Raw genomic sequence first — 25,808 nt, forward strand, 5'->3', positions numbered from 1 at the left:
GCCTTTTCACACACCCCTTAATATGCAGAAAGATCAAATTGTTCGTGTTCTGACTTATAAAACAATTGGCTGACCTTGATGAAATGCTGCATTTTTTAAATGTGCAATGCAATTTGTACAATGCTGATCCAACACATTGATCCCCACCCAGAAAAGCTCCTGGTCTTTTCCCAAGAGCACTCACAACTAAGAAACCAACATCGATGGCCTTGTATGGACTTAATGCAAAAAAAAATTATTGTGTGATGGAGAGGAGAAAGGGTGTACAGTTTGCATGTGTAGTGACATAGAATTGGTCACTTAGTAGCATAGCGCTGGCTGCTGGCAGGGAAGGGGATCTGCAGCTTGTAGCAGCCCTGACAGCAGCAGGCCACGTGATAGACCCGAGAGGGATCTAGGGTAAAGGTTACGGAAGGGACACGTCGAGGGCCGCTAGTAGGTTCTAGAAAGGGGGCATGGCCGGGGCGGAGCGTGGCCACGCTAACAGGATAAAAGGGGACTCCGAGCAGGAGCTCGGGGCCATCGTTTAGAGTGGGATCCCTGTCGTCGTTGCTGTTGAAGATCGTCACCATCATCGCTGTCGTCTCGTGCCTTCGTTGCTGTCGTCTCATCTGATATATTACGCTACTCGACGTAGTTGGCTGTCTTAGTTCAGCGCCGTCAGTGTCAGACGGCTAGCGTTGTGTGTGTAGGCTAGCAACCAGTGTAGAGTTGTGTTTGAGCGAGAGGACAGAGTGTGTAACAGTGTAGGGTGTGTATTGTATAAAGTGTACAAAGTGTGCTCGGTGTTTAATAAAAAAAAATTGCCTCCACGAGTTACGTCTCCAAGTCAGTCACTACACATGCAGGGCAATTTCCTTGCTATAATGTAAACTTCAGCCACAAAGCCAAATGTTGTTTAGAAACGTATGCAACAATACGTACATATTTAACAGCTCATGGGAGTGGAGCTGTCACTAACCGCTATCTCTAGTACCTATCATCAAGTAATAGATGCAATATATAAAAATTATTCATCATAAAGCTGGGAAGTGCACATATTTCAATGGGTTTTATTTTATTGTACAGTTTTCCACACTGCACATTCATGATTTATGTCACCCATATGGTGCATATACTCTCTTTTTTCAATTTTAAATGGGATATATTGCTGAGAGCCCAGATAAATAGGCAGGTCCAATGTGTTTTTTAATCGGTACGTGCTTTATACAATTACAGGGATAGGGCACCTGTCAAACACGTAAATCAAATAGTGTAATGCAAATTATGACGACATTATTCTAGGAAAAAAAGAAGGAAACAATATTTAATTTACCAAAGCAAACACAATCAGGGGAAATTTAAGTGTGATCAATACAGACTCGGGCTTATGGCTCTCGGCTTACAATTGATTAGAGCTCCGTCTCCAAAGGAACTTGAGTTTCAGGAGTGAACAGAGGTTTCTCATGGTCGACAACGATTTAATCCCCACATCTACGTGACTTCACCGAAAGAACCAAGAAGATGAATCCCTGCAGTCACGAAAGCTTTAAATCGAAATTTATATGTGTTTCATCTACTACTGAACTATTAAATGTTTGGCTGGCTATATACATCCACACTATTCACGAGCTGCATGTTTCACTCTGTGAATGTGTATTTTTTTGGGCCCAAAAAAAAATCCATAATCTGAAACAGAAGAGAGTTTGACTGGTTCAACACTGCCTGACACACGGCATGTGTATAAAGGCATTTTACAGGACTCTAGTTAGTGGATGTGACTAAATCCTCCCATTATAAGGGGTTGTTAAAATGTGTACATAAACTAGTAGATAAGAAAATCTCAAGTTAAATATTACATTAGTATCTATAGTGCTCGATAGTTGGAGGTACACTGTTCTGTACAGTGCTGTGACATTAAGTAGTCTCTGCTCAAATTAGTTTTTGGCTGTGCTCATCCCTGAGGAAGTGGTGGAATACATTTCCAGAATGGAACCATTTATTTGATACTAGCTTTACAACCCGGCTTCGCCCGGGACTTGGATTCACCACGCCCGGCCGCCTTTGTCTCCCCCCAGTGGCGATGTTCACACACCAGTTACTCGTTTGAGGCTGAGTCGACCTAGGGGAGACCCAGGACCGATTCAAATAATCGCAACCGCTGGTGGCTGTGAGCGGGAACCGAACTCGGGTCGCCGGGTTTGTAGCACAGCGCGCTAACCACTACACCACCGCTCCCCACACACACACACGTGCGCGCGCGTCCATAGGTACACATACACACGCGCTTGCTGCAGACACACACAACTTTCAGGGTGCGTACGGCAGTAAACGACTCAAATAATAAAGCAATGCTGAACCGGTCCCTGGGCCTCCCCTAGGTCGACTCAGCCTTAAACGAGTACTTGGTTCGGTGTGTAAACATCGCCACTGGGGAGACAAAGGCGGTCGGGCGTGGTGCTGGCCACCCACCCCCTCGTGTACCGTTCCGGCTTTCATAGGTGCTCGCTAACAGCACTTGCCCCTACAGTCTGTTAAGGCTATACGGGGGATCTTTATCTTTATAGTAGTGTATAGTGGTGTAGTAGTGTATCATGTCCTAGTGTATAGTGTAGTGCAGTAGTGTATAGCAGAGGTGGGACAAAGTCATTGTTATGCAAGTCCAAGTCGAGTCTGAAGTCATCAAATTCATGACTCGAGTCTGACTCGAGTCCAAGTCACATGACTCGAGTCCACACCTCAGAGGTGGGACAAAGTCATTGTTATGCAAGTCCAAGTCGAGTCTGAAGTCATCAAATTCATGACTCGAGTCTGACTCGAGTCCAAGTCACATGACTCGAGTCCACACCTCTGGTGTATAGTGTAGTGTATAGTGATGTAGTGCTGGAGTCTGTCGCCAGGGAAAGGGAGGTGTGGACCGTCACGACTCAACACGCTGCCGCCACGACTCCCCACCAGTACAAGCGGATTGAGAAATGAACGAACGGATTCCTCCAGGTATACAATAACTAAAGTACTGTATTCTCATTATAATATACTCGGCCCAGTAAATGTGAATGCGGAATGTCCACACCACCGACTTTCGGCGCTACGGAACGGCAAGACCGAGTGGCAATGCCGCAATGCTCATCATCTGAGCAGAGGGCCACCACTTTTGCGCATATCACGCGACACACAGCAACACGCGATTCCAGTGGTAGTGGCCAATGCAGTGTATGAAATACAAGGGGAGCGGGCGTTGCAAATTCCAGTCTGGATAAGCGCGGCAACCCCTCCCCCCATCCCCCACACTGCCCTCTATTTAAACTGGGGGTTGCGGGAGGGGGTTGAAGGGGGGGTTGCGGGGGGGGGGGTTGCGGGGGGTTGCGGGGGGGTTGCGGGGGGGGTTGCGGGGGGGGGGTTGCGAGGGGGGGTTGCGGGGGGGGGTTGCGGGGGGGGGGTTGCGGGGGGGGGTTGCGGGGGGGGTTGCGGGGGGGGGTTGCGGGGGGGGGGTTGCGGGGGGGGGGTTGCGGGGGGGTTGCGGGGGGGTTGCGGGGGGGGTTGCGGGGGGGAAATGTTTGCGGGGGGGGGGGGGTTGCGGGGGGGGGGGGTTGCGGGGGACGGGGCGCTGGTGTACGCATGCGCAGTGCGGGTAGGATGCGGCACCGGTCTGGACCGGCTTGAGCAGTGCGAAGTTGTTCGTGGCGCGTCGCCGTCGTCGATTCCTCGCCTCGTCCTCGTCGTCCTCCTCCTCGTCAGGTCGCCTCGTGCCCCTCAAGCCGCATTTCTTTGTTTTAGCCCGAGAAGGAGCAGCAGCAGCATCGGCGGCTGGTGGTGGTGGTGGTGGCTGTTAATTGTCCACCCCCCCAGCGGCTCTGGGGAAGAGGAGTGGTGGTGGTGGACAAGTGGCGGAGCGAGCGAGAAAGGTGAGGAGTGCGTGTGGGAGAGCAGTAACACACTCGTCGTACACACACACACAGAGAGATGCTCACGGATACACACACGGAGAAGAGATGTACGCGTACAGAGAGATACGTTAGAACGATGTACAACAGAGATACACAACACTATACACGCGTGCGTCTTGTTAATCTATTTTTGTTGTTGCATTCAGTGTGTACACAAGGTACACGTAGACACCCAAGGGTATGAGCACACAGATGTACTTACAATAAATGTGCACGTAGATACCAGGGGGATAACACGTACACAGAGATGTATATAGTATACACACACGCATACAAAGAGACGCAGTACACACACATGCATTGTATCTGGATATACTGACCTTCATGCTGGGTTGTCGGTGTGTATTTAGTTTAATGTTTGTCAATCCATTAACTTAATCCATAAATAAGCAAAATTTCAAAAAAAAATAGAGAATTACTTTAAAAGCAACACCCCAATGACGACAATTTGCCTGCGATTGCCCAATATGTGAAGCTGTCAACAGAAATACGCACACCCACTTAAACCACAATAACACATATACATAGATATCTACAAAGATTCGTGTGTACACAGCGATATACACAGACATACACAGTAATTTACACGTACTAACACATTTAACTTTACACATTTATATGCAGTCGTCTTAGAAATACTCGGAAACGCTCAGTACATAGTGATTTAACAATAACTATCGTGTCACATAACCCCGTCTAGTAAATGAATGTTTCCTTAGATTACTCTGACTTCCTTGCCACATTTGAAAGATTCTTTGATAGAATTGGTATCCCATCTGAAGTATGCTTGGTTCGCATACTTCGTGTGTGCCATTAAACAAGATTTATAATTTATATGAAGTCTATAAATGCATTCTTTTTTTTAATAGGGTTGTTTCGTTATGCATCGTTCACACTGGAGCGTTTAAACTGCCATATATTTTATACTCTTACAAACGACACTATAAACAGCTTTTTTTTTAAATTCACAACGTGGATTATGTTTTCATATTGTAGGCACTATGCCATATTATGGAGCATGTCATATATATTTTTTTTATTTATAAAATAAATACACAGTTTTGTCTTGCGGCTTGAATGTTTAGAAATTAAACTTTGCTCCCCCCTCTCTCCAATGTTGGTTGATGACCACTTTTTTAAAAACCGGTTTGTGACCTTTGGCAAACCCCGGGCCAGAGAGAGAAGAGAGATGAGAGGGGGGGGGCCCAAGTCTAAAAATTGTCAAGCGCTTCCCAATTGTGCACGTATTTGTTCCAGATGGGGATTTGTTGACGTGTCCGATACTCGAGAGGGCCATCCATCGGTGGTGGGCCAGTGATGGGCGAGGCAAGGTGAGAAGGGGCATTAAAGGAGGCAAAACCCTCCTCGTCCTCCAGTTGAGCGTGGAGGTGGCACAGAAAAGCAGGGACAAGTGAGCCGAGCTGTCGTCGGTTGGGAGGGTGAGTGTCAAACGTGTTTCTTCGCAACGCAACAAAGCTAAGAGTTGACGAGAGAGCATCGTTTAAAAGTAAATTTCAATTCAGTTTAGCCACGCCACAGTTCATTACAACTGGTGAGAGATTCCTGCAGGGATTTAGTTTGATTTCCATGATTTCATTCTTGCACAATTCCTTCGGGAATTGCATTTCTGTTAGCTATTCCCATTTTAAATTACTGTATCCACTCATTTAAATGTAATTCTCACAGATTATGTCATGGAAGGTAGGGTGTTGCCAGAATTCCACGCTAAATATGTAATGGAGTCATGCCAGTTATGCAACTAGATCATTTAAGACGTTTCTCTCGATGTTTAATGAAACGTGCAGCAGAGCTAAAGCATCTTAAACAGGGGTTAAAAGATTCCAATCGCTACTGGCAGAAGCATCTTCAATAGAAGGAGCTGCAGAAAATCCCTCGAAAGAGGGTACTTTGGCCTGCTCTTGCACACTGGCTTGACGCTTTGGCGTAGATATATTTTTCAATACATACAGGATTTTGAAATGTGAAGATAATGACGGAGTTTAAATCTTTTTTCTTTAATATGATAGCAGGGTAGGCGATTATTTACAACTGCAGTTTTGCTCGAGTTAAAGAAACGCGTTCATCAAAGTTGTGAATTATGCTTTTCAGTTTGAATTCGCAGCATCGTGAAAGAAACATGGTCATCGGTCTTTAAAGTGTTTGCATGTATAGAATGCCATTTTGAACGAATGTAGTGTGTTGTTGAAGGCGATGGTGTCAGGTTTGAGTTTCAACAGAAACCTTAAAATAGATATTGAACAATTAGTCCATGTGTTTCACATCTTTGTTAGACATGCATGATAAACCTAGAGAGTAAATACCTATTCTCCTGAACATTCAGAATTGTATTTAACACTATAGTTAGGAAAGGCCTACAAAAATAAAGCTCGTATTCCAAAGGCATTATTTTAACCGATGTAGGTGACAGTGTGTTTTTCTCTGGCAGAGTAGGGGGCACAGCTGGTGCATCAGCCGGTCATCTCGGCTAGTCAACCCACGGCACCTGGGTCTGTCCCGTGACCTCCTGGGTGTTGCAACACTTCACTTGGCCTTAACGTGCACATAGCCTGGCACAAGCGCCTCGATGACATCACTGCAGCTTAGTGGCGAATGGCGGTTGTTATATTCTCCAGGTTCTCCGGTTTACTTCCATGGCTAAAAAACCCCAAACAGTATAATTTGTATTGGCCAAACATCCCAATGCTAAAAATGACCTGCAAATTACTCAATTTGGATTACGCATAGCAGGATCGCTCCCTACTGTGAAAACTTGGCAGGACCCTTCTAAAGAAGAGTTGAGACTCGGTGAGGTTTTCCTGGATAAACAAAGTGTAAAAATAATATATTAATAAGTCACACTCACTTTAGACTTAATATAAAATTAAGAGTGTTCATCAAAAAAAGAGTTATGTGTTGGTACTGCTTTGTGGAAGTTAACATCAGGATATTTCTGAGAAACGTCACCTTTGAAATCTGTATAAACAGCAAGAGAAAACCTTTATCCAAAGCTGTTAATGCAGAGTGACATGGAAGAATGTGGTTAATGGAAACAATGAACCTTGAGCTAGATCTTTAACTGACCAGGTGTCTCAAAAGTCAGTGGTAGAGGGGTGGCTCACTATTAGGTTTGCGAGTTTGAAATTCCAGTTGGGGAGTTTGACTCGCCCCATCACTACGCCACGGTCGATAAAATCAATACTGCTTTGTTGGGAAGTGACATGGTTGGTTTGCATGGAGAGTCGACCCCACCGTACAAATGCGGAATTATTACCACTGACGAATGCGAGTTGAGCACTGCCTTCAATGCTTATTTGAGTAAGAAATTACCGACTGCAGTATTTTTTTGTATTGCTGTCGCCCGTTTTGAAAGTGTAACTTTAAAAAATATCTAATCACCGTTTTCTTTCTCCCCCTTTAACATCTATTTTAGGCAAACTAAACCGGTTTCACGCCAGTCTACCTCTTGAAAGAAAATGGTGCCGTCTCAGGTCACATTCCTCGTCAGGGCAGATACTCTTCCAGGTAATTTGGTTGGCTGATCTCTGAATAAAAAGTGTGCCGTTCCTGGCCCTTCCCCCCTCAACCATTATATATACGGGGTGGTATTTCTTGTGATCTCTCATTTACTTGATACAGCTGTCGTGGCTGTGACGGTTCCACCTGAAGACGGAGGCTTGTGTTGCTTCCGAAACGTCGTGAATTTTTTATTTTGTTTTATTAATTTAATTTATTTACCTACGTGACTTTACCGAAAAAACCTAAGAATATGATCTCTGAAAGTATGCCACATGGATGAACACAGTAATGGGTATTTATTGCAAGTTTAAATGCTTATTGTATTTTAACTTTCCTAAGTCATGGAAATGATGTACATTCACTCCTGGATGAAGGGCTCTGTTTCATGCCGTTCAGTGGCTCTTGTTTAACTATACTTTACCCTGGTCAGTGCTGAAACACTTATATCAAATACCCGTTTACCACAATGTTGGAATTCCTTTAAAACAATATTGAACAGGATTGTCTATTTTTTGTTATAATTTGAACAGGGGAAGCTCTGGGGTTGTGTGGGGACAGCCAAGACTTGGGAAGCTGGAAATCTGAGAACTCTATAACTTTGCATCAAGAATTACCAGACAGGTGAATATTATTTCGTCTCATATGAAGTCGACATGTTTGACATTGATTCCCTTAAGTCTTACAATTTAGCTCATTACAATGTACATTTTAGTAAATTATTGCAAGGATAAAAACCCTTTATGCATTTCAACTTTTGATACGCTTAACGTCATACTATGGAAAAGCAATTATGTCTTAAACAAACAGTGGCACGATTTCGAACCCACTTACATGTGTTGCCAGTGTTTAACTATCTTTGTTTGGCCTTTTTGCACTTCTGCAGTAACATCTGGACGGTGACGGTACCCCTGCCCTCTGTGAAAACTGTACACTTTCGCTTCTTCAAAGGCTGCTTCTACGAGTCAAAGGTGCAATATATAATATACCATACTTTAGATTTTAAAGCAAATAATTTACGAATGCTTACAGATGTTTCTAAACAATGCAGTTTGTTGCGTCATTCACGTAGAAAGGTGTATTACGACTTCCATTAGCAGTGACTCGAAGCCAGTCTGAATAATACAACTTTAATTCAGTGATAACATTTCACAGTTGACTTCTACTCATTTTCCGACAGACTAAAGATGGAAGTAAACTGGTCACGGTTAACAAATGGGAGACCCACCTCCATCCCAGGGAGTTTACACCAACTGGTAAGAAACTTGAGACAGGTGTTGATTTAATATTGATGTTGTATTCATTGTAGTAGTATCTTACCCATTTTCTCAATTAAAGCTTGTCTTTTATGGACCAGTTTGCAAAGAGGTATTTCATTCATTTCAGAAGTAACGGTGCAATCTGTTATCTACAGGTGCCAATTGCAGCGTTGATGGAGGACATTTTGGCATTGTCAGTAAGTATCACGTTGCGAGCATCCTGAGATATGCAACAGGACCTTAATTAGCATTGGGTGAACTTTGTTTTCTGTAACACTTGCCAAAATCACAAGAGAACATGTGTATATGTATACAGTATAGCTACATTCCTCGGGGATATGTGTATTATAACTGATACATTTAATTGACAGTTTGATAACTAGGGATGAATTGCATTGGAGACATTGTATGGTTGGCTAACTATTTTCATAACTATTGAGTAAAATTATTTCAATTTGAAGATAACACTTAGATGGGGAGGGGGGGTGTGCCCTTGTGAAAAACACATTCCACTTCATGGACAGAATTAGAATAACATCAAGTACAAATGCATGTAACGTATTCTTCTGACAATCGCCATCGAGCTTGCAACCTCTGTGCGTGCTTAAATTGTATTAAGTTGTCATCTTTTTCCGTGTACAGATGGAGTGACATCCGTTGACATCGGTTGGTTGACCTGCCAAACAGAGCTCCGGTTACGTCTGCACTTTTCTACCAAGCCGCCTGTTCTCATAAATAAGAAGAAATTCAAGAACTCACGTTTTAGGTAACAACATGGCCCACATTCTCACCACTTTGTTTGGGGAGGTTCATGCTTCCATTCCTGAAGGCTACCTCTGGTTATTACTGCGGATGTATTAACCATGAAATGCGTGCTGTCTGCGTCAGTCGACGTTAAAGATCTCCAGACGTCATTAAAAATGAGCAGGTCATTTTCTGCTCTAATAACAATGGCATGTACAAAATGTGCGAATGTATTATAACAACGTGATTTGAACATGTTCCTAGTATATTCCTGTGTATCGGTCTGTCTTGATCGTTTTAAGTGCACGTGTGTTAGGGTTTCATACAGTTTTGGTTTAAAATTTGAAACGCTAGGACTAGAATTTCACATTGTTATAAATATTTTTTGTTACTCCTTTGGGCAGAGTGAAGCTGACTATTGAAGGCACAGAGGAAGATGACGATTCAGAAAATTACACGGAGGCAGAATGTACCCAGACCGAGAACCCCAAGGTGCCACTATCCCTTGAGATTTCTCTTATCAGTCAGGGCCAGTACAAGTCACGGCACTCCCAGCCCGAGTGTGGATATGCCCTGGAGCCATCATGCTGGATGGAGTACATGGTCCATACAGTGGACCCAGGGAACCTGGAGCTTACCTTTGACTTTTTTGAGGTATGGCTGGATGTGCGCATATGTGTTTGTGTTAAACTTGGGGACTGGTGGTGCAGCGGTTGGCATGCTGCGCGACGAAGCTGGCGACCTGAGTTTGATTTCTGTTCATGGCCAACACCAGTGACCATTATCTGAACCAGTCCTTGGCCTCCCCTAGTTCGAATCGTCCTGATATTAGTAATTGGTGCGGTGTGTAAACATCACCACTGGGGAGCCGAAGGTGGTCGGGCATGGTGCTGGCCACCCACCAACTCGTGTACTGTGCCAGCCTTCATAAGTGCTTGTGAACAGCACTTGCCCCAAAAGTCTGCTAAGAGGATCTTTGTTGTTTTGGGCTTGTGAAAATAAACATTGTTTTTATTTGTATGAAGTGAGAAAAGAATTTAACCAAGCGTGCAATATTTGTCACAACTGGATGCCATTACATTTAACTCTGGATTGCACAAACCAGTTTTTCGTGATGTGTATGTTGCCTGAATGTCTTGTGCCAAACTAGTACACACACGGTTTGCTTTGTTTATGTTTTTTGTTTATTTGGGCAAGGCTCGAGAGAGTTTTCTTTTGACAACTAACCAAATCTCTTTTGTCAACAGGAGGACCTGAGTGAGAGGGTGGTACAGAGCGATGCCTTGCCAGGCCTGGTGGGCACGGCCTGCCTACTTTCATCGACTCTCATGGAAACGAGCAAAAGCAATGGCGTCATTAGTCTGCCCATCATGGGACGAAACACGCGGCAGACAATCGGCAAAGTAAACGGTCAGCACTGCATTTCGCACCACATTGACTTCTTTTGGGATATCGAAGTCTGCATGTTGTGTTCCATGGGGGAATCGATCATTGATAAATGAAGCTTTTTACTTAATGTGTTAACATTTTATGTGTTTAATGTTTAATGATTGATTAATGTTTGTGCATTTTTTGTTAATAAAAAAAAGCTCTTTGAAATAGTTTGAGCCAAATTTTGACCCGTGTGGAATATCATAGCCTGTCTTTAAATGTAATAGTCGCATTTTTACCTATTTAGTTCTTTAACATGTATTATCTCCCTTTAATGGAATTCATTGCCAAGAGGCGTAATGTTAAGCTGCATAAATTAAGTCTGGATTCGTGGTTTTGACATAGTCGATGCTAATTTAAGTAAAAATTCACGTGTATTTTATACATGTTGATGAACCAAACTTCTTTGTTCTGTAACTGCCATTGACTTTTCTCTTCTGACTCCTCATTTCAGTGGACTACTTCATCATCCACCCAGCCCAAGACCTGCATTGTGATATGAAGGCCTCATTCTCCAAGTATTGGAAGCCACGTCAGACCCTAGACATCGGTCATAGGGGTGCTGGCATATCATACTTCACAGAGAAGTTAGTGAACTCTCTTTTTCATGAATTCAACATGGCTTTGCACTCTGATCTTGTGCTGTAATTTTACTTGATGCTGAATTGTTTCCAAAAAGCACAACAGGTTAATAATACTTCTAGATTTGAAGCTTTCGTGACTGCAAGGATTCATACTCTTAGTTCTTTCGGTAAAGTCACGTAGGTAAAAAATGAAATTAAAATGAATAAAAAATAAAATAATAAAATCACGATGTTTCGGAGGCAACACAAGTCTCTGTCATCAGGTGGGACTGTCACAGCCAGATTTGCTGCATCAAGTGAGGCAGGGATTCAAGATGCAAGCTCTTAAATACAAGTTAGGTTAATAAAAACAGTGTTTATTTTGTCAAGTCCACAGATTGGATGTTTTGTTGACCCATGCATTAATTGTAGAATGAAATTCATTCATAAAAAAAATACGCTTTTTACAAGTATAAGTTTTAATGCAATGCATTTGAAAAGCAATTTTCATTGATAATTTAATCAACGTTTTATAAGCTACAGTATTGTTGATACAAAGTCTAAGAAAATGTGTGTTTAATTAAGATGCTGAGAACATTATTTCAATTTTCAGTTTATTTTGGTGTATGTAGTTGCCATTACAATTCACATTTCTTCATAAAATGAGGTTTTTTAAAATGTATATTTATTTTCGTAGGCTTGCTAAAGTTCGAGAAAACACCATCACCTCATTTAAGAATGCTGCAAGCCATGTAAGTGGATGAATATCGCATTGGTTTACGTAACTTTTTCCTTCCGCATTTAGATTAACTTAGTGTAGAGCATTCACAATTAGTTTTATTTACATTTACAGCATGCTATGTTTTTTGTAATCCTAGATTCTTGCTAATATGCTCACACTTTCAATCTTTTATTCAAAATTCTCAATTATCAACGTGAATTCGGGAAATGTCCTTAATTGTAAAATAATCAATGTCTTCATAATATTTCCACATTCATTGAGGGTGTGAATTTAAGGAACATTTTAATTCTAAAATGAATTGCTTTTAATTGTTTTGTAAGGCATATGTTAAAGATCTATTTGTGTGATGTTAGTGTTTGAGCTTTGTGAGCTTTGCCAAACGTATTTAGATTTTTTTTTTGTTCTACAGTTTACACTTTCAAACAAAATTATTGCATTGTCTTTGAACAATGCTGAAGACGAGCTCGCATGGCGTTGCACTTCGATTTCCTCTTGTTGTCTTGTGTAATCATGTACGGCCATTTTGTGAATCGACTACTGAATAAGAACCTCTCCACACCGTGCAGATCATGGGCATTACTTAACCATTCTTGACCACACTGATCAGTGCAGGTTGGTGGCGGCAGGGAGCATAGACTTGTAGCATAGTACAGCACAACAGCAGATATTCCTGCACTGCCCTCTGCTAACACCATCGCCCAAAATCAACCTCTGACAACCGCTATGGTGGTCATCCAATCCAAACACCTGTCCAGGTCTATGACCAAATCATCCGGGATGCAACCAATCTCGTCCGATCCAGGAAGCTGGGAGCTCAGCTTGGAGGATAAGTGTAGATATTTAAAGCGTAATATGCAGTTGACAATGTTAACATTAATGAGCAACATTCCACATGCTTTGATGTTGAAGTGATGCATCAACCTTCCAAATTACGTGCCAGCTGTTGATAGTTCGAGGTTACGTGGCAAGCTCATGGTCTTGTTATTTCAGGGAGCTGCTTATGTAGAGCTGGACGTTCATCTCTCCAAAGATCTTGTTCCAGTAGTATATCATGATTTTACCTGCTGTATCTCCATGAAAAAGGTAAGGTTATATCGGAGTATGTAATTGATTGCTTATAAGCTTGAAGCATGCCTTTTGGAATCAAGGTTTTAGTGTGGGTCAACTCTTGATTATCTGGTATAATAGGGTTGAGGATTTGGAGGTGGTAATCTGGACTAAACAGAAACGCAGATGAGTTTGTTTTCTTTAACCAGATGATAACACAAGAGACCAACCTAGACTCATTTGCAAGAGTGACCTGGATAACCAAATACAGTGATTGCTAAGTATTATTCAAAAGGAGTAATTTCCGTGTAATTTCTTTTTTTAATTGGACCCTGACGCCAGCACACAATGACATACTCTTGCAAATGACGTCAGGCAATCATTACGGCCCAATGCGAAACAGAAACAAGATGGGCGCATGTTATTATCCAACCTGCAGTAATTATTGGGTGCCGCTGAACAACAGCAATTAGAGAACATGCCCATGATAAATTATGGCAAAAATTGCATAAATTTCGCTGTTTTAAACCATTTATTGCTCACGTATATATAATGGGGGTGAAGAGTTACAATGTGGCAGAATGTATTCTGTCATTAGCTCTGCATGAAGTAATGGGCTTAATCACGATTACATTTTTAGGTCAGAGGGACTGCCCCTAAACAATGATGAGCAGTTAATTATTAAACCAGTGTGTGTAGATATATTTTAATGACTTTTTTTGAAAGTACGGTTAATTTATTCACCCACGGATAATCAAGAGTTAACTGTACTTAAAGTCTAACACCTATTTCATTTATGGAAGCAACTAATTTAGTTTCATATGCATGCATACTAATAGCACTTTTGATGGTGATACTATGCAAGTTTAAAATTCAAGTTTATTTTGTTGAACAAGGTGAGAATTGGAAGAGATCAGGGGTAGTCTCATTTGCAAAAGTTGCCGGGGTCACTAAAATGACCAAAGCAGACAAAAAACTACAGCAATAAAACAAAGTGGAAGTCGGAACAAAAGCAACTGCCACATGAGAAATCTAAAATATTCCACAATCATAAATTAGCGTTACATAATAAAGAAAAAGTTGGCTCGTGCAGATTATTTTAGACTGATCATATAACCCCCCACGAATATTTTAACCTTCATCGATACTTTGATACCAATATAATACAAAAAAAAATCCTAAATTTGGTTTCAAACTCCATTGTCTTCGTTTAAAAAAATAAAGATGTTGCCCATGTGGTTTGTAAATAATTGTGACCCTGCTTGACATGGCAGTCGGTGACTGGACATCTGAATGTTAATTTGAAATATCCACATTTGTTTGCCATATGTACATTACCCTTACACGTTTATTACCAAAGGAAACAAATGTCTTGTAAAGCAGGTACACTTCAGGAAGTTACATTTTATAAACTGTCTTATGAGTAGGGATAGCATAATTTATTGATTCGTGAATTGTTATTGATTCTCAACGTCGCAAAACATGCATTGAATTGAGTGTATAAGAAAATAAGCATTTCCATGTGTTTATACGTAATTGGTTGGCATCATTCCTGCAGCCACTGGAGGCGTTGCCATTCACCGTAGTGTTAAAAACAATACACGAGGTCTTGAATTGGGACGCTGAATCGTGATAATTCATTGCATCACCACAGGGGTTAATCATTCCACTACTACCCATGAGAACTTTGCTTTCAGAGATGTCCTGGTGGGCCTGTTAGCCACACGAGTCAATGGCATTCACACACATTACATCTAAACGTAACATCTTAGGGTCTTCGTAAAACCCTAAGCTTCTACATTTCCTTTTTTGTAGAGGCACATGGATGATCAATCCGAGCTGTTGGAGATCCCTGTAAGGGAGCTGACCTACCAACAACTGCAAATGCTTAAGGTAAGGGCGACACGTCACTTTCATAGCAAATGCACACGCGGTTATGAGCTGCAGATTCTACATCACTCTAAATACGTCAGGAGAAAGAGCTTGAGTTTGATTGTACACGAACATCGCAACAGACGTTTAGAAAACAGTATAGATTGTGAGAAGATTACATCGTAAAGAGCTGGGCAAGAAACCCTAAGGAGATGCACGGAACATTGATATCTTTGCAGAAGTTTACGGTGAAGGTGCAGCTTTACAATTTCTCTCGGCACTTACTTAGTGTAAGGGCCTCCACTAGAGGGAGCTCTAGAAAGCTTCTCAATACTCTTTCACTCTGGCCAGACCTCTTCAAAGAGGATGGGAATAGCCATTATTTTTTAACCCCTCCTAAACGCGACCTGCTGATGGAATAACTGGTGTGTACCCATGTATACAGCTGGTTGGACAAGTTAATGTGATTATATGTGTAGAAGAGCATGAGTGAATTGGTAATAGTTGCCTGAGGGGACAGCTTCTTAAAGGGTTGTGAATTTAAATTCAAATAGGGACGACGGGAGCCGATCATGGAGCCTGGTGCATTGGCATTAAGTGGGCAAAATATTGTGGAATCTTTACATCAATAAAGATAGATTTAAAAGTCTTCTGCTACGTACGGTGCGAAAGAAGTTCTACATACACATGGTTTGATGTGACGAAGAATTAAATTGAGGTGATAAGCCGTGGCTTATTAAATAAACATTGACTTAAAGCTTTCATGACTGCAGGAATTCATATTCTTTGGGTCTCTTGGTAATGCCACATAGATAGATAAAATAATTTAAAAAAATAGTAAAAATAATCACAATATCACGAAATTTCGATCGCAACACAAGCAATCGTCTTCGGGTGAGAAATATCACAGCTATCTATGTGGCTTTACCGAAAGACCTAAATAATATGAATAAACACAAACATTGTATAATAGCATTTTGACTGTTAAAGACTGAAATAAGAAAATATTGGTAATTTTTTAAGTCGCTTAAGTTCGTCAGAGCCTTCCTTGGATTTCACAGATTACATTGATGGGTTGCTATGTACTAACAACTTTTAGGTTAGTTAGCAATATGATATAAACAGCATCGACTTTGTTAAGCATTTAATTTTCTCTTTGAAAACTTTGTTGTTGTTGGATCAATTTTGTCCATATAAGACATGATTCCCATATTGGCATTGTATCATTTGTGAGCTTCATTTTCATTTTCTACCAAGATTGGAATTAGCCCCAAACAGAGTAAACCTATTCAATGTGTAAGTTTCCATTTTGAAAGATGTTACATCGTCAGATTCCAGACACGCAAAAAATAAATTACCATAAAAAATATCACTCTTGTTTTATGATAGCATAAGCACTCGGGCATGAACCTTGGCAAATTATTTGGCATAGAGTTTGCCATTTAATTTGATTGTAAGTGCTTTTAAGTTTTGCTATGCTCTTGACTCCCTTCCTATATCCATGAAGCTGGCTCACGCTCATGCAAAAAAAGTCGACCTTGACCACGGTATGTCAGCCTCTGTCGCCGTTCATTAAGGCACACTCATAACCTTTTGAACTGTTAAAGTTTATTTTACATGAATATAAAAAAATAACCTACTTTGTGTTTTCTAATCCTACTGCACGTGGTGTTAGTATTGACCGTTGGGTCAATTAAGCTATTTGTTTTACACCACTCACAGTATTATAAATTCACTTGCTGAATTAATGGTAAAGTAATACAATTAAGTGTAGCAATTAATATAGACGTAGAAAAATGCCTGGGTGTGTCTCTTAATGTATAGTTTATGTTCGCTTGAATGTGGCCATGCAAAATTACATTCACAATTAATTTATGTTGTACGATTTGTGCTGACAATTTACCATTGCTGTCATTGCAGATTCCAGTCTCAATGATTCTCATGATGTCCCAGAAACTCAGTCGTTCCCGACACTAGACCAGGTGATTTTTTCAATTCAAACAATGCAAAGATTAAGTCATGATGTTTTTGTCCTTCTATGGTGTATGCTTTCTGCTCTGTTTCTTCTTAGAGTCGTTTTTGATCATTGGATGGTTTGTTTTTAAGGTCTTTGAAGGCGTTCCTGAGCATGTTGGCTTTGACATTGAAATCAAATGGCCCTTGCAGCAGAAGGTGACTTTTTACTTGAAAAATCTATAAACCCAGAGTACATTAATACATGTATCACATTTCAGATTAGTTAATGTCAAAATCGCATTTGGTTAAATGCCTGACAATGAAAACATTATTTTCACCTTTAAATACAATCTTTTACAAAATAATGATTACGCACGTTTGTTCTTTTTTTAGAATGGAGTGTGGGAAGGGAATCTCTCGTCTTACTTCGACATGAACCAATTTGTTGATATCATCCTGAGCTGCGTACAGCAACAAGCCAAAACACGACGCATCATATACTCCTCATTCGATGCCAATATCTGTGCCATGTAAGTCTTCAGTTTCTTCGCCTCGCCACTGCTCCGGTTTGCACTTCTCCTGTGGCACCCAGTGTGTAGTGATGATCACCCACACTTGTGTGGTTATGATCGTGGATGGTATCGCATGACACATTGCTTCCACCCACATCACCTTGGGGTGGGTCTGTATTTGGGCATCCTGAGCTAAGCCTGCGAGCAGGATTAGTCAACACCTGTCCGGGAGGGAGTCGCTGAAATCAAATGATTGATGCAGCCAGGGAGTCACTTTCGTCCTTGGAGAATGTAGAAGTGTTGCAGCGTTGTAAAATCTTTAGGTCACTTCCAAAGAGAGAGAGTTTATCCTTTGTTCTGTCTGCATTGGGGATTATATGTCATATCTTGGATTATCTGTAAAGCATACGATGTTCAAACTCAACCTTTTTAACCATTTTCTTTGTCTATCTGGATAAACCAATCAGGTTGTGGGGAATTTTGGTTTACATGGCAAAAAACCATGTCAAGCAAACAGAATTTGTTCACAATCTTTATTGTCCCTTACTACACCCCCCCCCCCCTCCGTGTGCTCGGTCATGTTTCTGCTCCTTTTCCCTCCTGGCTCCCCCTCCATTGGAATAAACTCCCACTTCACATCAGCAAGGGCAACTTCACTCACCATCTTTCGTTCCTCTCTTAAGACTCATCTTGTTTCAATAGCGTATCCCTCTACTACTTGCTGTCTGCATCCTTACAACCTTAAGCATCTTCCCACCTTCCTAACCTTTCCCTATCATCACCCTTTCTTTTTATCCCTTCACCTCCCCAACACTCATACCCACATCCATTTTCCCCATCAGCTAATGCTAATGCACGTTTTATTTTTGTAAAACACTTTGACAAAAGCACGATGTAAAATCCTAGATGAGATAAACTAAAATTATGAAGTATGGAACATTGTATATACAGATCAGAAGAAAAAATAGACATATACAACACTTGTTCTACCATTGCCTTGGGACCTAAAAGCAAAGTGTTGCATTGTTTTCTGAATGTTTGCATTACTGAAGATGTATCTTTTGCTGTTTTTTTTCTACGATTGTTTTTAATGGGTTTTTGTCATTACCAGGGTCCGCTTGAAGCAGAATAAATACCCGGTACTCTTCCTAACTCAGGGAATGACGGAGGTTTACCCAGAATTCATGGACATTCGCACCCGCTCCACCCAAATCGCCGTTCACTTTGCTCAAGCCGAAAATATCCTGGTAAGAGACGGCTCGCGGGCCATATTAGTGGGCAAATATCTGAACCCCAGGCTTTGGGGCTTCCCCTAGATCTACTTGGCCTCAAATGAGTGCAATGTGTAAGCATCGGCATTGGGTGAGACAAAGGTGGCCAGGTGGGATGCTAGCAACCCATCCCTTCGTGTTCTTCACTCGCCTTCACAGGTGTCCGCAAATAGCACCTGCCCCAGCAGTCTGTTAAAGGCTACACACAGAGGATCTTTGTCATTTTTAGACAGTGAACACTTCATATTTGTGGGTTTTATAATCGCTGTTGCGTATTTGTGATGCAGAATGAAATTTTTGAAGGATAATATTTACACTGGAGGAATCTGATGAGCTATAACGCTATTTTTCACAGATGCCCAGTCCTTTTTAATAGATCTCCACAGATGCAGACATTTTGTCGCAGCGATATTTTGAAATTCACGGGGTTGTATTTTTAAATATTAGCGGCTGTAGCACGAGATACTACCCGTCCAAATATGCGAGCTGTGTTTGTGGTGAGGCATGGGAGCGTGGTGGATCGTGAAGCGAGCAAAAGTAGCCAACGCGACGCTACCCTCCTCCCTCTCAGCGCCTCCCGTCTGCCGCACCGTTTACAGCGAGTGTTTTCCTTTACAAAGTCTTTCTTACAATGATGACCTTTATACAGTAGATCATTGATTTATCCAGCGGCTTCGGGGAGGGGGGGCGGGTGGAGGTACCGGATAATCACATTATTTAAAATGCTTTATTTTTGCACATTCTTGAAAGACATTGTTTTTTGCTGTTGTGTTTTTCTTTGTATTGGCATAATTAAACATACACATAGACAGCAATAAATATCTTATTAAAAGTGACTGTATTTGATGTAACCGTACTTACTACCCCACTCTGGAATACTGCATGGGATGAAGTACGCACAACGCTCTTGTTTTAACAACTTGTGTTTGACGATCGCAGCCTTTAGATCGGTGCTCCGGCGAAAGCTGAATTAAATGCGCTTTTTGCCGGATCTCACTGTATATTTTCTGTTTTTATGCCTTGTTATCAGTCATGAAAAATGTATATACGTGCAGTATTTTCATTAAGTTGTATGTAGTGTATAATGTTCTGTATATAATATTTGACACAAATCATGCATATCTACTATGGTGTCGATCGCTGGATTAGTTACAGCCTTTGGAGAATTTTTTTCGGTTTTGCCGGATCGGCCCAGGACTTCCGGATAATGTTGGAAGATGGATAATTGCGCACCGGATAATCGATGATCACCTGTAACCTTTAATAGCCAATTTGCTCTGAAGCCTACTGTTTTATTCTGATGCACGTTATTATCATTCGTTTGTGTTCACAGGGAATTAGCGCTCACACGGAGGACCTTCTGCGAAACCCAACCTACATTGTGGAAGCCAAGTCCAAGGGGTTGGTGATCTTCGGCTGGGGCAATGATACCAACGTGTCCGAAAATCGACACCGTCTCAAGGAGCTGGGCATGGACGGCCTCATTTATGATCGGTAGGAACCCCCCGGGGCGTTTTTTTGTGTGTGTGTGTGTAGGATGACGCTTAATTATGGTGCCCGTTCTCAACTGTAGCAGCGACGTATGTGGATTTGGAGTATAGAATTTGGAAAAAAATGTGAGCGTAACAGAGGGTTCATCTTGTCTATAGGAAATTGAATGGGTGTTTGCCGTACCAATCAGATGCGTGAGGGTGGTACAAAATGTTCTAAAGCCTGATGTAGAGGTAAACACTACACACTGTTGATGTTAGAGTTACTTATGGTCTTTGAGTTCTCAAACGAGCCAGGGCACAATATTCTATATTTCTTTAGCCCTTCGTCTATTGCAGATAAACGATGATAAGTGCAGAAATGACAAAATACAGCAACATGATATATCTTCTTGGTTCTTTCGGTAAAGTCACGTAGAAGGGAAGTAATAAAATAATAAAAATAAAACATAGCCACAACGCAAGCAGCCGTCCTCAGGTGAAAACCAGGTCTGTCGAGGCGACGTGACTTTACCGAAAGAACCAAGAAGATGAATCCCTGCAGTCACGAAAGCTTTAAATCGAAACATCATGATATAATTGACATTTGACTGCAGAACACTGAAGCAAATTCAGTTTATGAATACCTTGTTGAAAGCGTATAGGGCAGTGCGCCATATTTGCAACGCGCCAAAAGGTCCGCGGCAGAATGCCTTTGTGGCAGACTCTCTTGAAGATACGACCTGGCAGAATAATTTGGGTATGAGCAAGGTGCGTGTGTGTGTTGGATCCCCAGAGTGCTGAAACGTGACAGCACGAGCGAGCCTCAGGAGATTTTTCATGTTGATCTTGACCCGATAAAAGGCAGACTTGGACAGGTTTGAGACATCATGGGGGCCTCCTTTGCCAGTACCAAAATATACTAATAGGGGTTTTCACCTTTTTTTTTGGCAACAAAACTGACACCATTTTCAAGGAACCATGTTTACATTAACCACAATGCTTGCAGTCAAATGCAAAAAAAAGCAATACTCTGATAATGTATGCATTGTCCTTGAAACTGATTGGTCCACACCAAAGACTAGTTTAGGAGGTTTGAGGCACTTTATGATCAATGATGAGACCTGGATTTAATATGATGGCCCGGCGTCCAAACAGCAGTCCAACACCCAACCAAGAGTTCTCTGCAGGCAAAATAAAGTACCTAATTTTCATGGATGCTAAAGGTGTGATTCTAAATTGACGTCATACCACACGAGGAGATGATCACAGGTTGATTTCGTGCAGACTTGCTCAATTGACTAGATCGTAGAAGAGCACTGGAAATGAGAGCTTGCACCCTTGTCTCTGAACGACAATGTCCCAGCAAAGGCTCAGATAACTTGGTACAACCTTGGTATGCCAAGTCTATGCATAAATAATGTGTCATCTTCCTTTATTGACCTCATGGGATGACAAATATGTACTAAATCTTGACTTAAAGCTTTCGTGACTGCAGGAATTAATATTCTTGGGTCTTTCGGTAAAGTCACGATACGCGAAGCAATACATTTTGTGACCCAATAAAGTGTAGGTGTTTTTGCGTGTAGTTTTACTTGTTATGAAAGTGCTTTGAAAAAAACAGAATGCTCGTTAAATTTCGATTTAAAGCTTTCGTGACTGCAGGGATTCATCTTCTTGGTTCTTTCGATAAAAAGTCACGTAGAAGGGAGATGATAAAATAATAAAAATAAAACAATAAAATAATACAATTCTCACGACGTTTTGGCCACAACGTGTCCAAGATCTACCGCATCCACCATTGGTCACCACACTTAGCCAGGTCGCTTTTCACTCCGCTTCTAGTGTCCTCATCGCTTTACTTTTCAATAACATGCCTTCACTCCCACTGGCTTATTTCTCTCCTATTGTTCGGTCCCTCCCATTTGCATCTCTTTTCCCCTTTCTGCGCTCTTCAGACATTTGGTACACAATCGGTGGGTCGTACATGCAGGTTTGTGTTGCTGAAACACATGGTGTATAGAATGAATGTAAATTAGGGTTGCCGTTGAATGTCAGGACAAGTTACGTACGTGGCCGATGGATTAGGCTGAGGGAAGAGCAGCCAGGGGGGGGGGGGAAGCACCACACGTGCAGGAGCGAATGGGATTGTAGCATCGTAAGTCTGAGGAATGGCAAAGACGCAGAGAGGCATTCTTCCAGCAGTAGATGGACCGTGAATTATCGTGATCGACATTATTAACGCGTGCGCCATTGCATCCAAGGTTACATTTGATATTGCAAAGCAATGTGTGCAACAGTTGTCATCTTTGTTTTGGTTGTGTTAAAAAATGTGACAAGCTTGAATGAACACTGCTGACACATTGTTACAGTGGCGTCCGCTGGAAACTGTGCGATTTCAACATGCAGCATATGCTTATTCGGATGTGCTGTTTCTGGACTTTGTCTTGGACAGAATTTACGACTCAAAACCGGAGGAGGCGAACACGTTCCAGGTTGAAGAGCTGAATAAGGTCACCGAGGGGGTGCCATTGGACGTCATCATCCACACGAACGGAGAGGACGCTCATCAGATCTCTTAAATCCATGCCCGCGTACTCTCCTGCACTCCAAACTTTGGTATTGATTACGCAATGAGATCTCTTTAGAAACCTTTCACTGCTCGAATCCTTATGCAGATTGTGATGTTTTGCATGCGCATATATGTGTAACTAATACTTTCACTTGGCTGTATTGTGCATTAGTCTTAACGTTTTAAAGTCAACAAGCAAGAACTTCAGTTTTAGCTCGCGCTTTTGCAGGCTGCTCATATTAACTTCATTCCAATTGCATAATCGGCTGGTCCAACATGTTACTTTCACAGTGTGTTAACTTTTAAAAGCAAATGGATGCGTTGTGATGCTATGTATGATTTGGCTTCTGTACTTGGTGCTATTTAGAAATATCTGCAATAATGTCAAATGTTGATTGCAAATGCGGCCATCTCGGTCTGCTTTGGCACGAGCATTTGCTGGAAGGTTTAAAGCATAAAACTTAATACCGGGCCCGATTTTGGCATGAAAACGTCCTTGGCATGCAACCCTCTTCGGTTGTCTTAACTGCAAAATGTATAACATCTGTCATATTGAAGTGATGCAAAGACAATGCATAATGATGTATATTTATTTTTCTTTTTATATATTCACTAACGTACGTTTACGCTCAACTCTCTTGGATACGTTCATATTCAGGTCATTTTATACGTTGTGGTCTGTTTTGTTGATTATAATTGCGTTTATTGTTGCAACCGGGGTAGCACGAGTTCATTGTTGCCTCGGACAAAGCAGTTCGATTACTATCTGTTCACTGTAATTATGCATGCGCATTGGGAAATCAGGACACAATGATGTATTGAGAACATACTTGACCTAGAGAAAACTGAATGTACGTTTGCTGATTCGTATGTTTTGTGAGTGCTTAGTAGCTCTAAAATGTAAGCAACAATTTTTTTTCTTTGTCTTATAAATGTTTGGTAGCATCAGACTTTTTTGTTGTGATTTTGGAACTTAGAAATTCTTGGTGCACATGCCTTTTTTCAGTATTTTATTGCACTGGTGTGCTGTGAGGTACTGTAAAAAGACATAACATCAATGCAGTGCTGATAACTATATTTTATGCGATAAAAACTTTACGTAATAAAGTGCAATGATGTCCTTTTATTTTCATTATTGTGTGGTGTGGGCAGATAAAAAAAAATATTCTAATTTGTTTTGCTTGTTTGAAAGCATGTTTCGTTTATTGTTCAGACTTAATTTGCACGTATTGCAAAACCAATTGGCGGCATATACAATTATAGAACGAAATACATGAAAATTATACAGTACGATATTACATTTTTATATAAAAAGTGTTATTTGGGTCTTTTGCTTAAACATTTTCTGGCTTCAATTACTTTTTACGTTTAATGTCAGCAATATTAATGAAAGGGCATCGGCTGCTTTTGTAAACATGTTCCTGACCATTTGTTATTTAAATGGAAGAATTAAAATCAATTATTGTAGTCCTTTTGGGGTGAGTGGAGGTGCAATGGTTTAGTGCACTGCACTTTGAACCCGGTGACCTGAGTTCGTTTCCCGGCCATGGCTAATATCAGCGGTGAGTGACAAATTCACTTTCCCTGGGCTCCCTCCATCCGCACTGATCATCATGGTGAAGTATGGTCAAACAACCCCCATGACTAAAACACGGGGGGGGGGGTGGCCTTTAGGGGGCTTTGACGAATGACTTTTAAAGTATTATTTTGTATTAATATGCTTGAGAATTTATCTGGGAATGAGCTAATGTGTGATGTATATGTGTGATGTATATGTGTGTTAAAATGTACAGGGATTTTTGATTTGTGTTTGTGCCGTTTCTGTCTGACGGCTGAACACGTTTACTTTTGGAGTGTGAAACGTTGGAATTTATTCGGTTAACAGTAGCCACGTGTCTTTTCAAAATGTATCATTAGATTGTGTAATGTACATTTTCACACTTTTGTTTGTGAACTTTCTTTCAAATGTACATTATTAAATAACAATCTTGCATTATCCTACCTCAATTAGTACATTATGTGTTTTGCCTTTTTAAGCTTTGTTGTCAGTTTATGGGTTTGCAAGTGTGAACATAATGTGTACAGTATGCATAATAATACAGTATAAGCCATGTTTTATTACATAGGATTTCAAAATTAACGACTTGGAAATCATGCGCGAAATTAGCACTCTTGATATTTTTACCAATTTATCGCAGTTCTTCCACTCTGGGTTTAACCACTCACGAGGCATTTTGAGAATGCTGAGTTTGTAGATTGCACACGCCACTCTGCACAGGATGCCAGTTGAAAATGTTTCATGTTACGTGTCATTTAAAAATCTAAATATGTGCCTATTACAATATAGATGTTCACGTGCCTGTATTCTAAATAAAGACTCATAAATGCATCAAGATGTGATATCTGTAGTTACATTTTTTTATTAATGTGGTATGTAGTGAATATATAAATGTATCGTTAAAACCCACCACCACCCGACACAGCCAACTATGACTTTGAAACCCCCCGCCCACCTCCTACGCATTTCCCATAAATATGCTAAATTCCTCTTGATATGCAAATTATTTTGTCAAGGCGCTCTTTTTCCCCCTCCAACCCAGCTTTAAATATATGCTCCAAGCTTGGTGGTGTTTCATTCTTCACCTGAGGATGGCTGCTTGTGTTGTAGCCGAAACGTCGTGAGAATTATTTTATTATGTTTTATTATTATTATTTTATTATTTCCCTTCTACGTGACTTTACCGAAAGAACCAAGAAGATAGTAAGGGTTGTCACGTAAACAGAACGTGGCCAATTCGTCACTAGTACAGCACACCTGTGTGTTGGAGAGCCAAGCCACAACATTTACAATCGGAGTACGATGTTTCGCCAGTAATTACAACGAGCTTCAGGCGACAGCCAGATTTGTGGAGAAGTCCACCTGTTTCGTTC

General features: G+C 41.2%; 1 protein-coding gene across 1 annotated transcript; it reads left to right on the top strand.

Moving 5' to 3' along the window:
- Positions 1-3,605: 3,605 nt before the first annotated feature.
- Positions 3,606-25,266, top strand: GPCPD1 (glycerophosphocholine phosphodiesterase 1). Its single transcript, XM_061559448.1, has 21 exons — positions 3,606-3,884; positions 5,184-5,365; positions 7,357-7,448; positions 7,973-8,063; positions 8,326-8,410; positions 8,620-8,695; positions 8,854-8,895; positions 9,341-9,464; positions 9,847-10,096; positions 10,690-10,852; positions 11,328-11,460; positions 12,134-12,188; positions 13,169-13,261; positions 15,041-15,118; positions 16,605-16,644; positions 17,018-17,079; positions 17,204-17,269; positions 17,447-17,583; positions 18,677-18,812; positions 20,170-20,330; positions 22,761-25,266. Exons 3-21 carry the CDS (start codon positions 7,400-7,402, stop codon positions 22,885-22,887), a joined length of 1,968 nt encoding a protein of 655 aa, XP_061415432.1. The 5' UTR covers positions 3,606-3,884; positions 5,184-5,365; positions 7,357-7,399; the 3' UTR covers positions 22,888-25,266.
- Positions 25,267-25,808: the final 542 nt, after the last annotated feature.

Source organism: Lethenteron reissneri, chromosome 25 (assembly GCF_015708825.2).
Source record: "Lethenteron reissneri isolate LAM-NWPU_2019-01 chromosome 25, ASM1570882v1, whole genome shotgun sequence".
Classification (NCBI taxonomy): domain Eukaryota; kingdom Metazoa; phylum Chordata; class Hyperoartia; order Petromyzontiformes; family Petromyzontidae; genus Lethenteron; species Lethenteron reissneri.

Coding starts and splice junctions, on each gene's coding strand:
- GPCPD1 (XM_061559448.1), top strand. CDS start 7,400: ATGGTGCCGTCTCAGGTCACATTCCTCGTCAGGGCAGATACTCTTCCA. Junction 8,411..8,619: donor GCTGCTTCTACGAGTCAAAG/GTGCAATATATA, acceptor ATTTTCCGACAG/ACTAAAGATGGAAGTAAACT. Junction 12,189..13,168: donor TTAAGAATGCTGCAAGCCAT/GTAAGTGGATGA, acceptor TTGTTATTTCAG/GGAGCTGCTTATGTAGAGCT.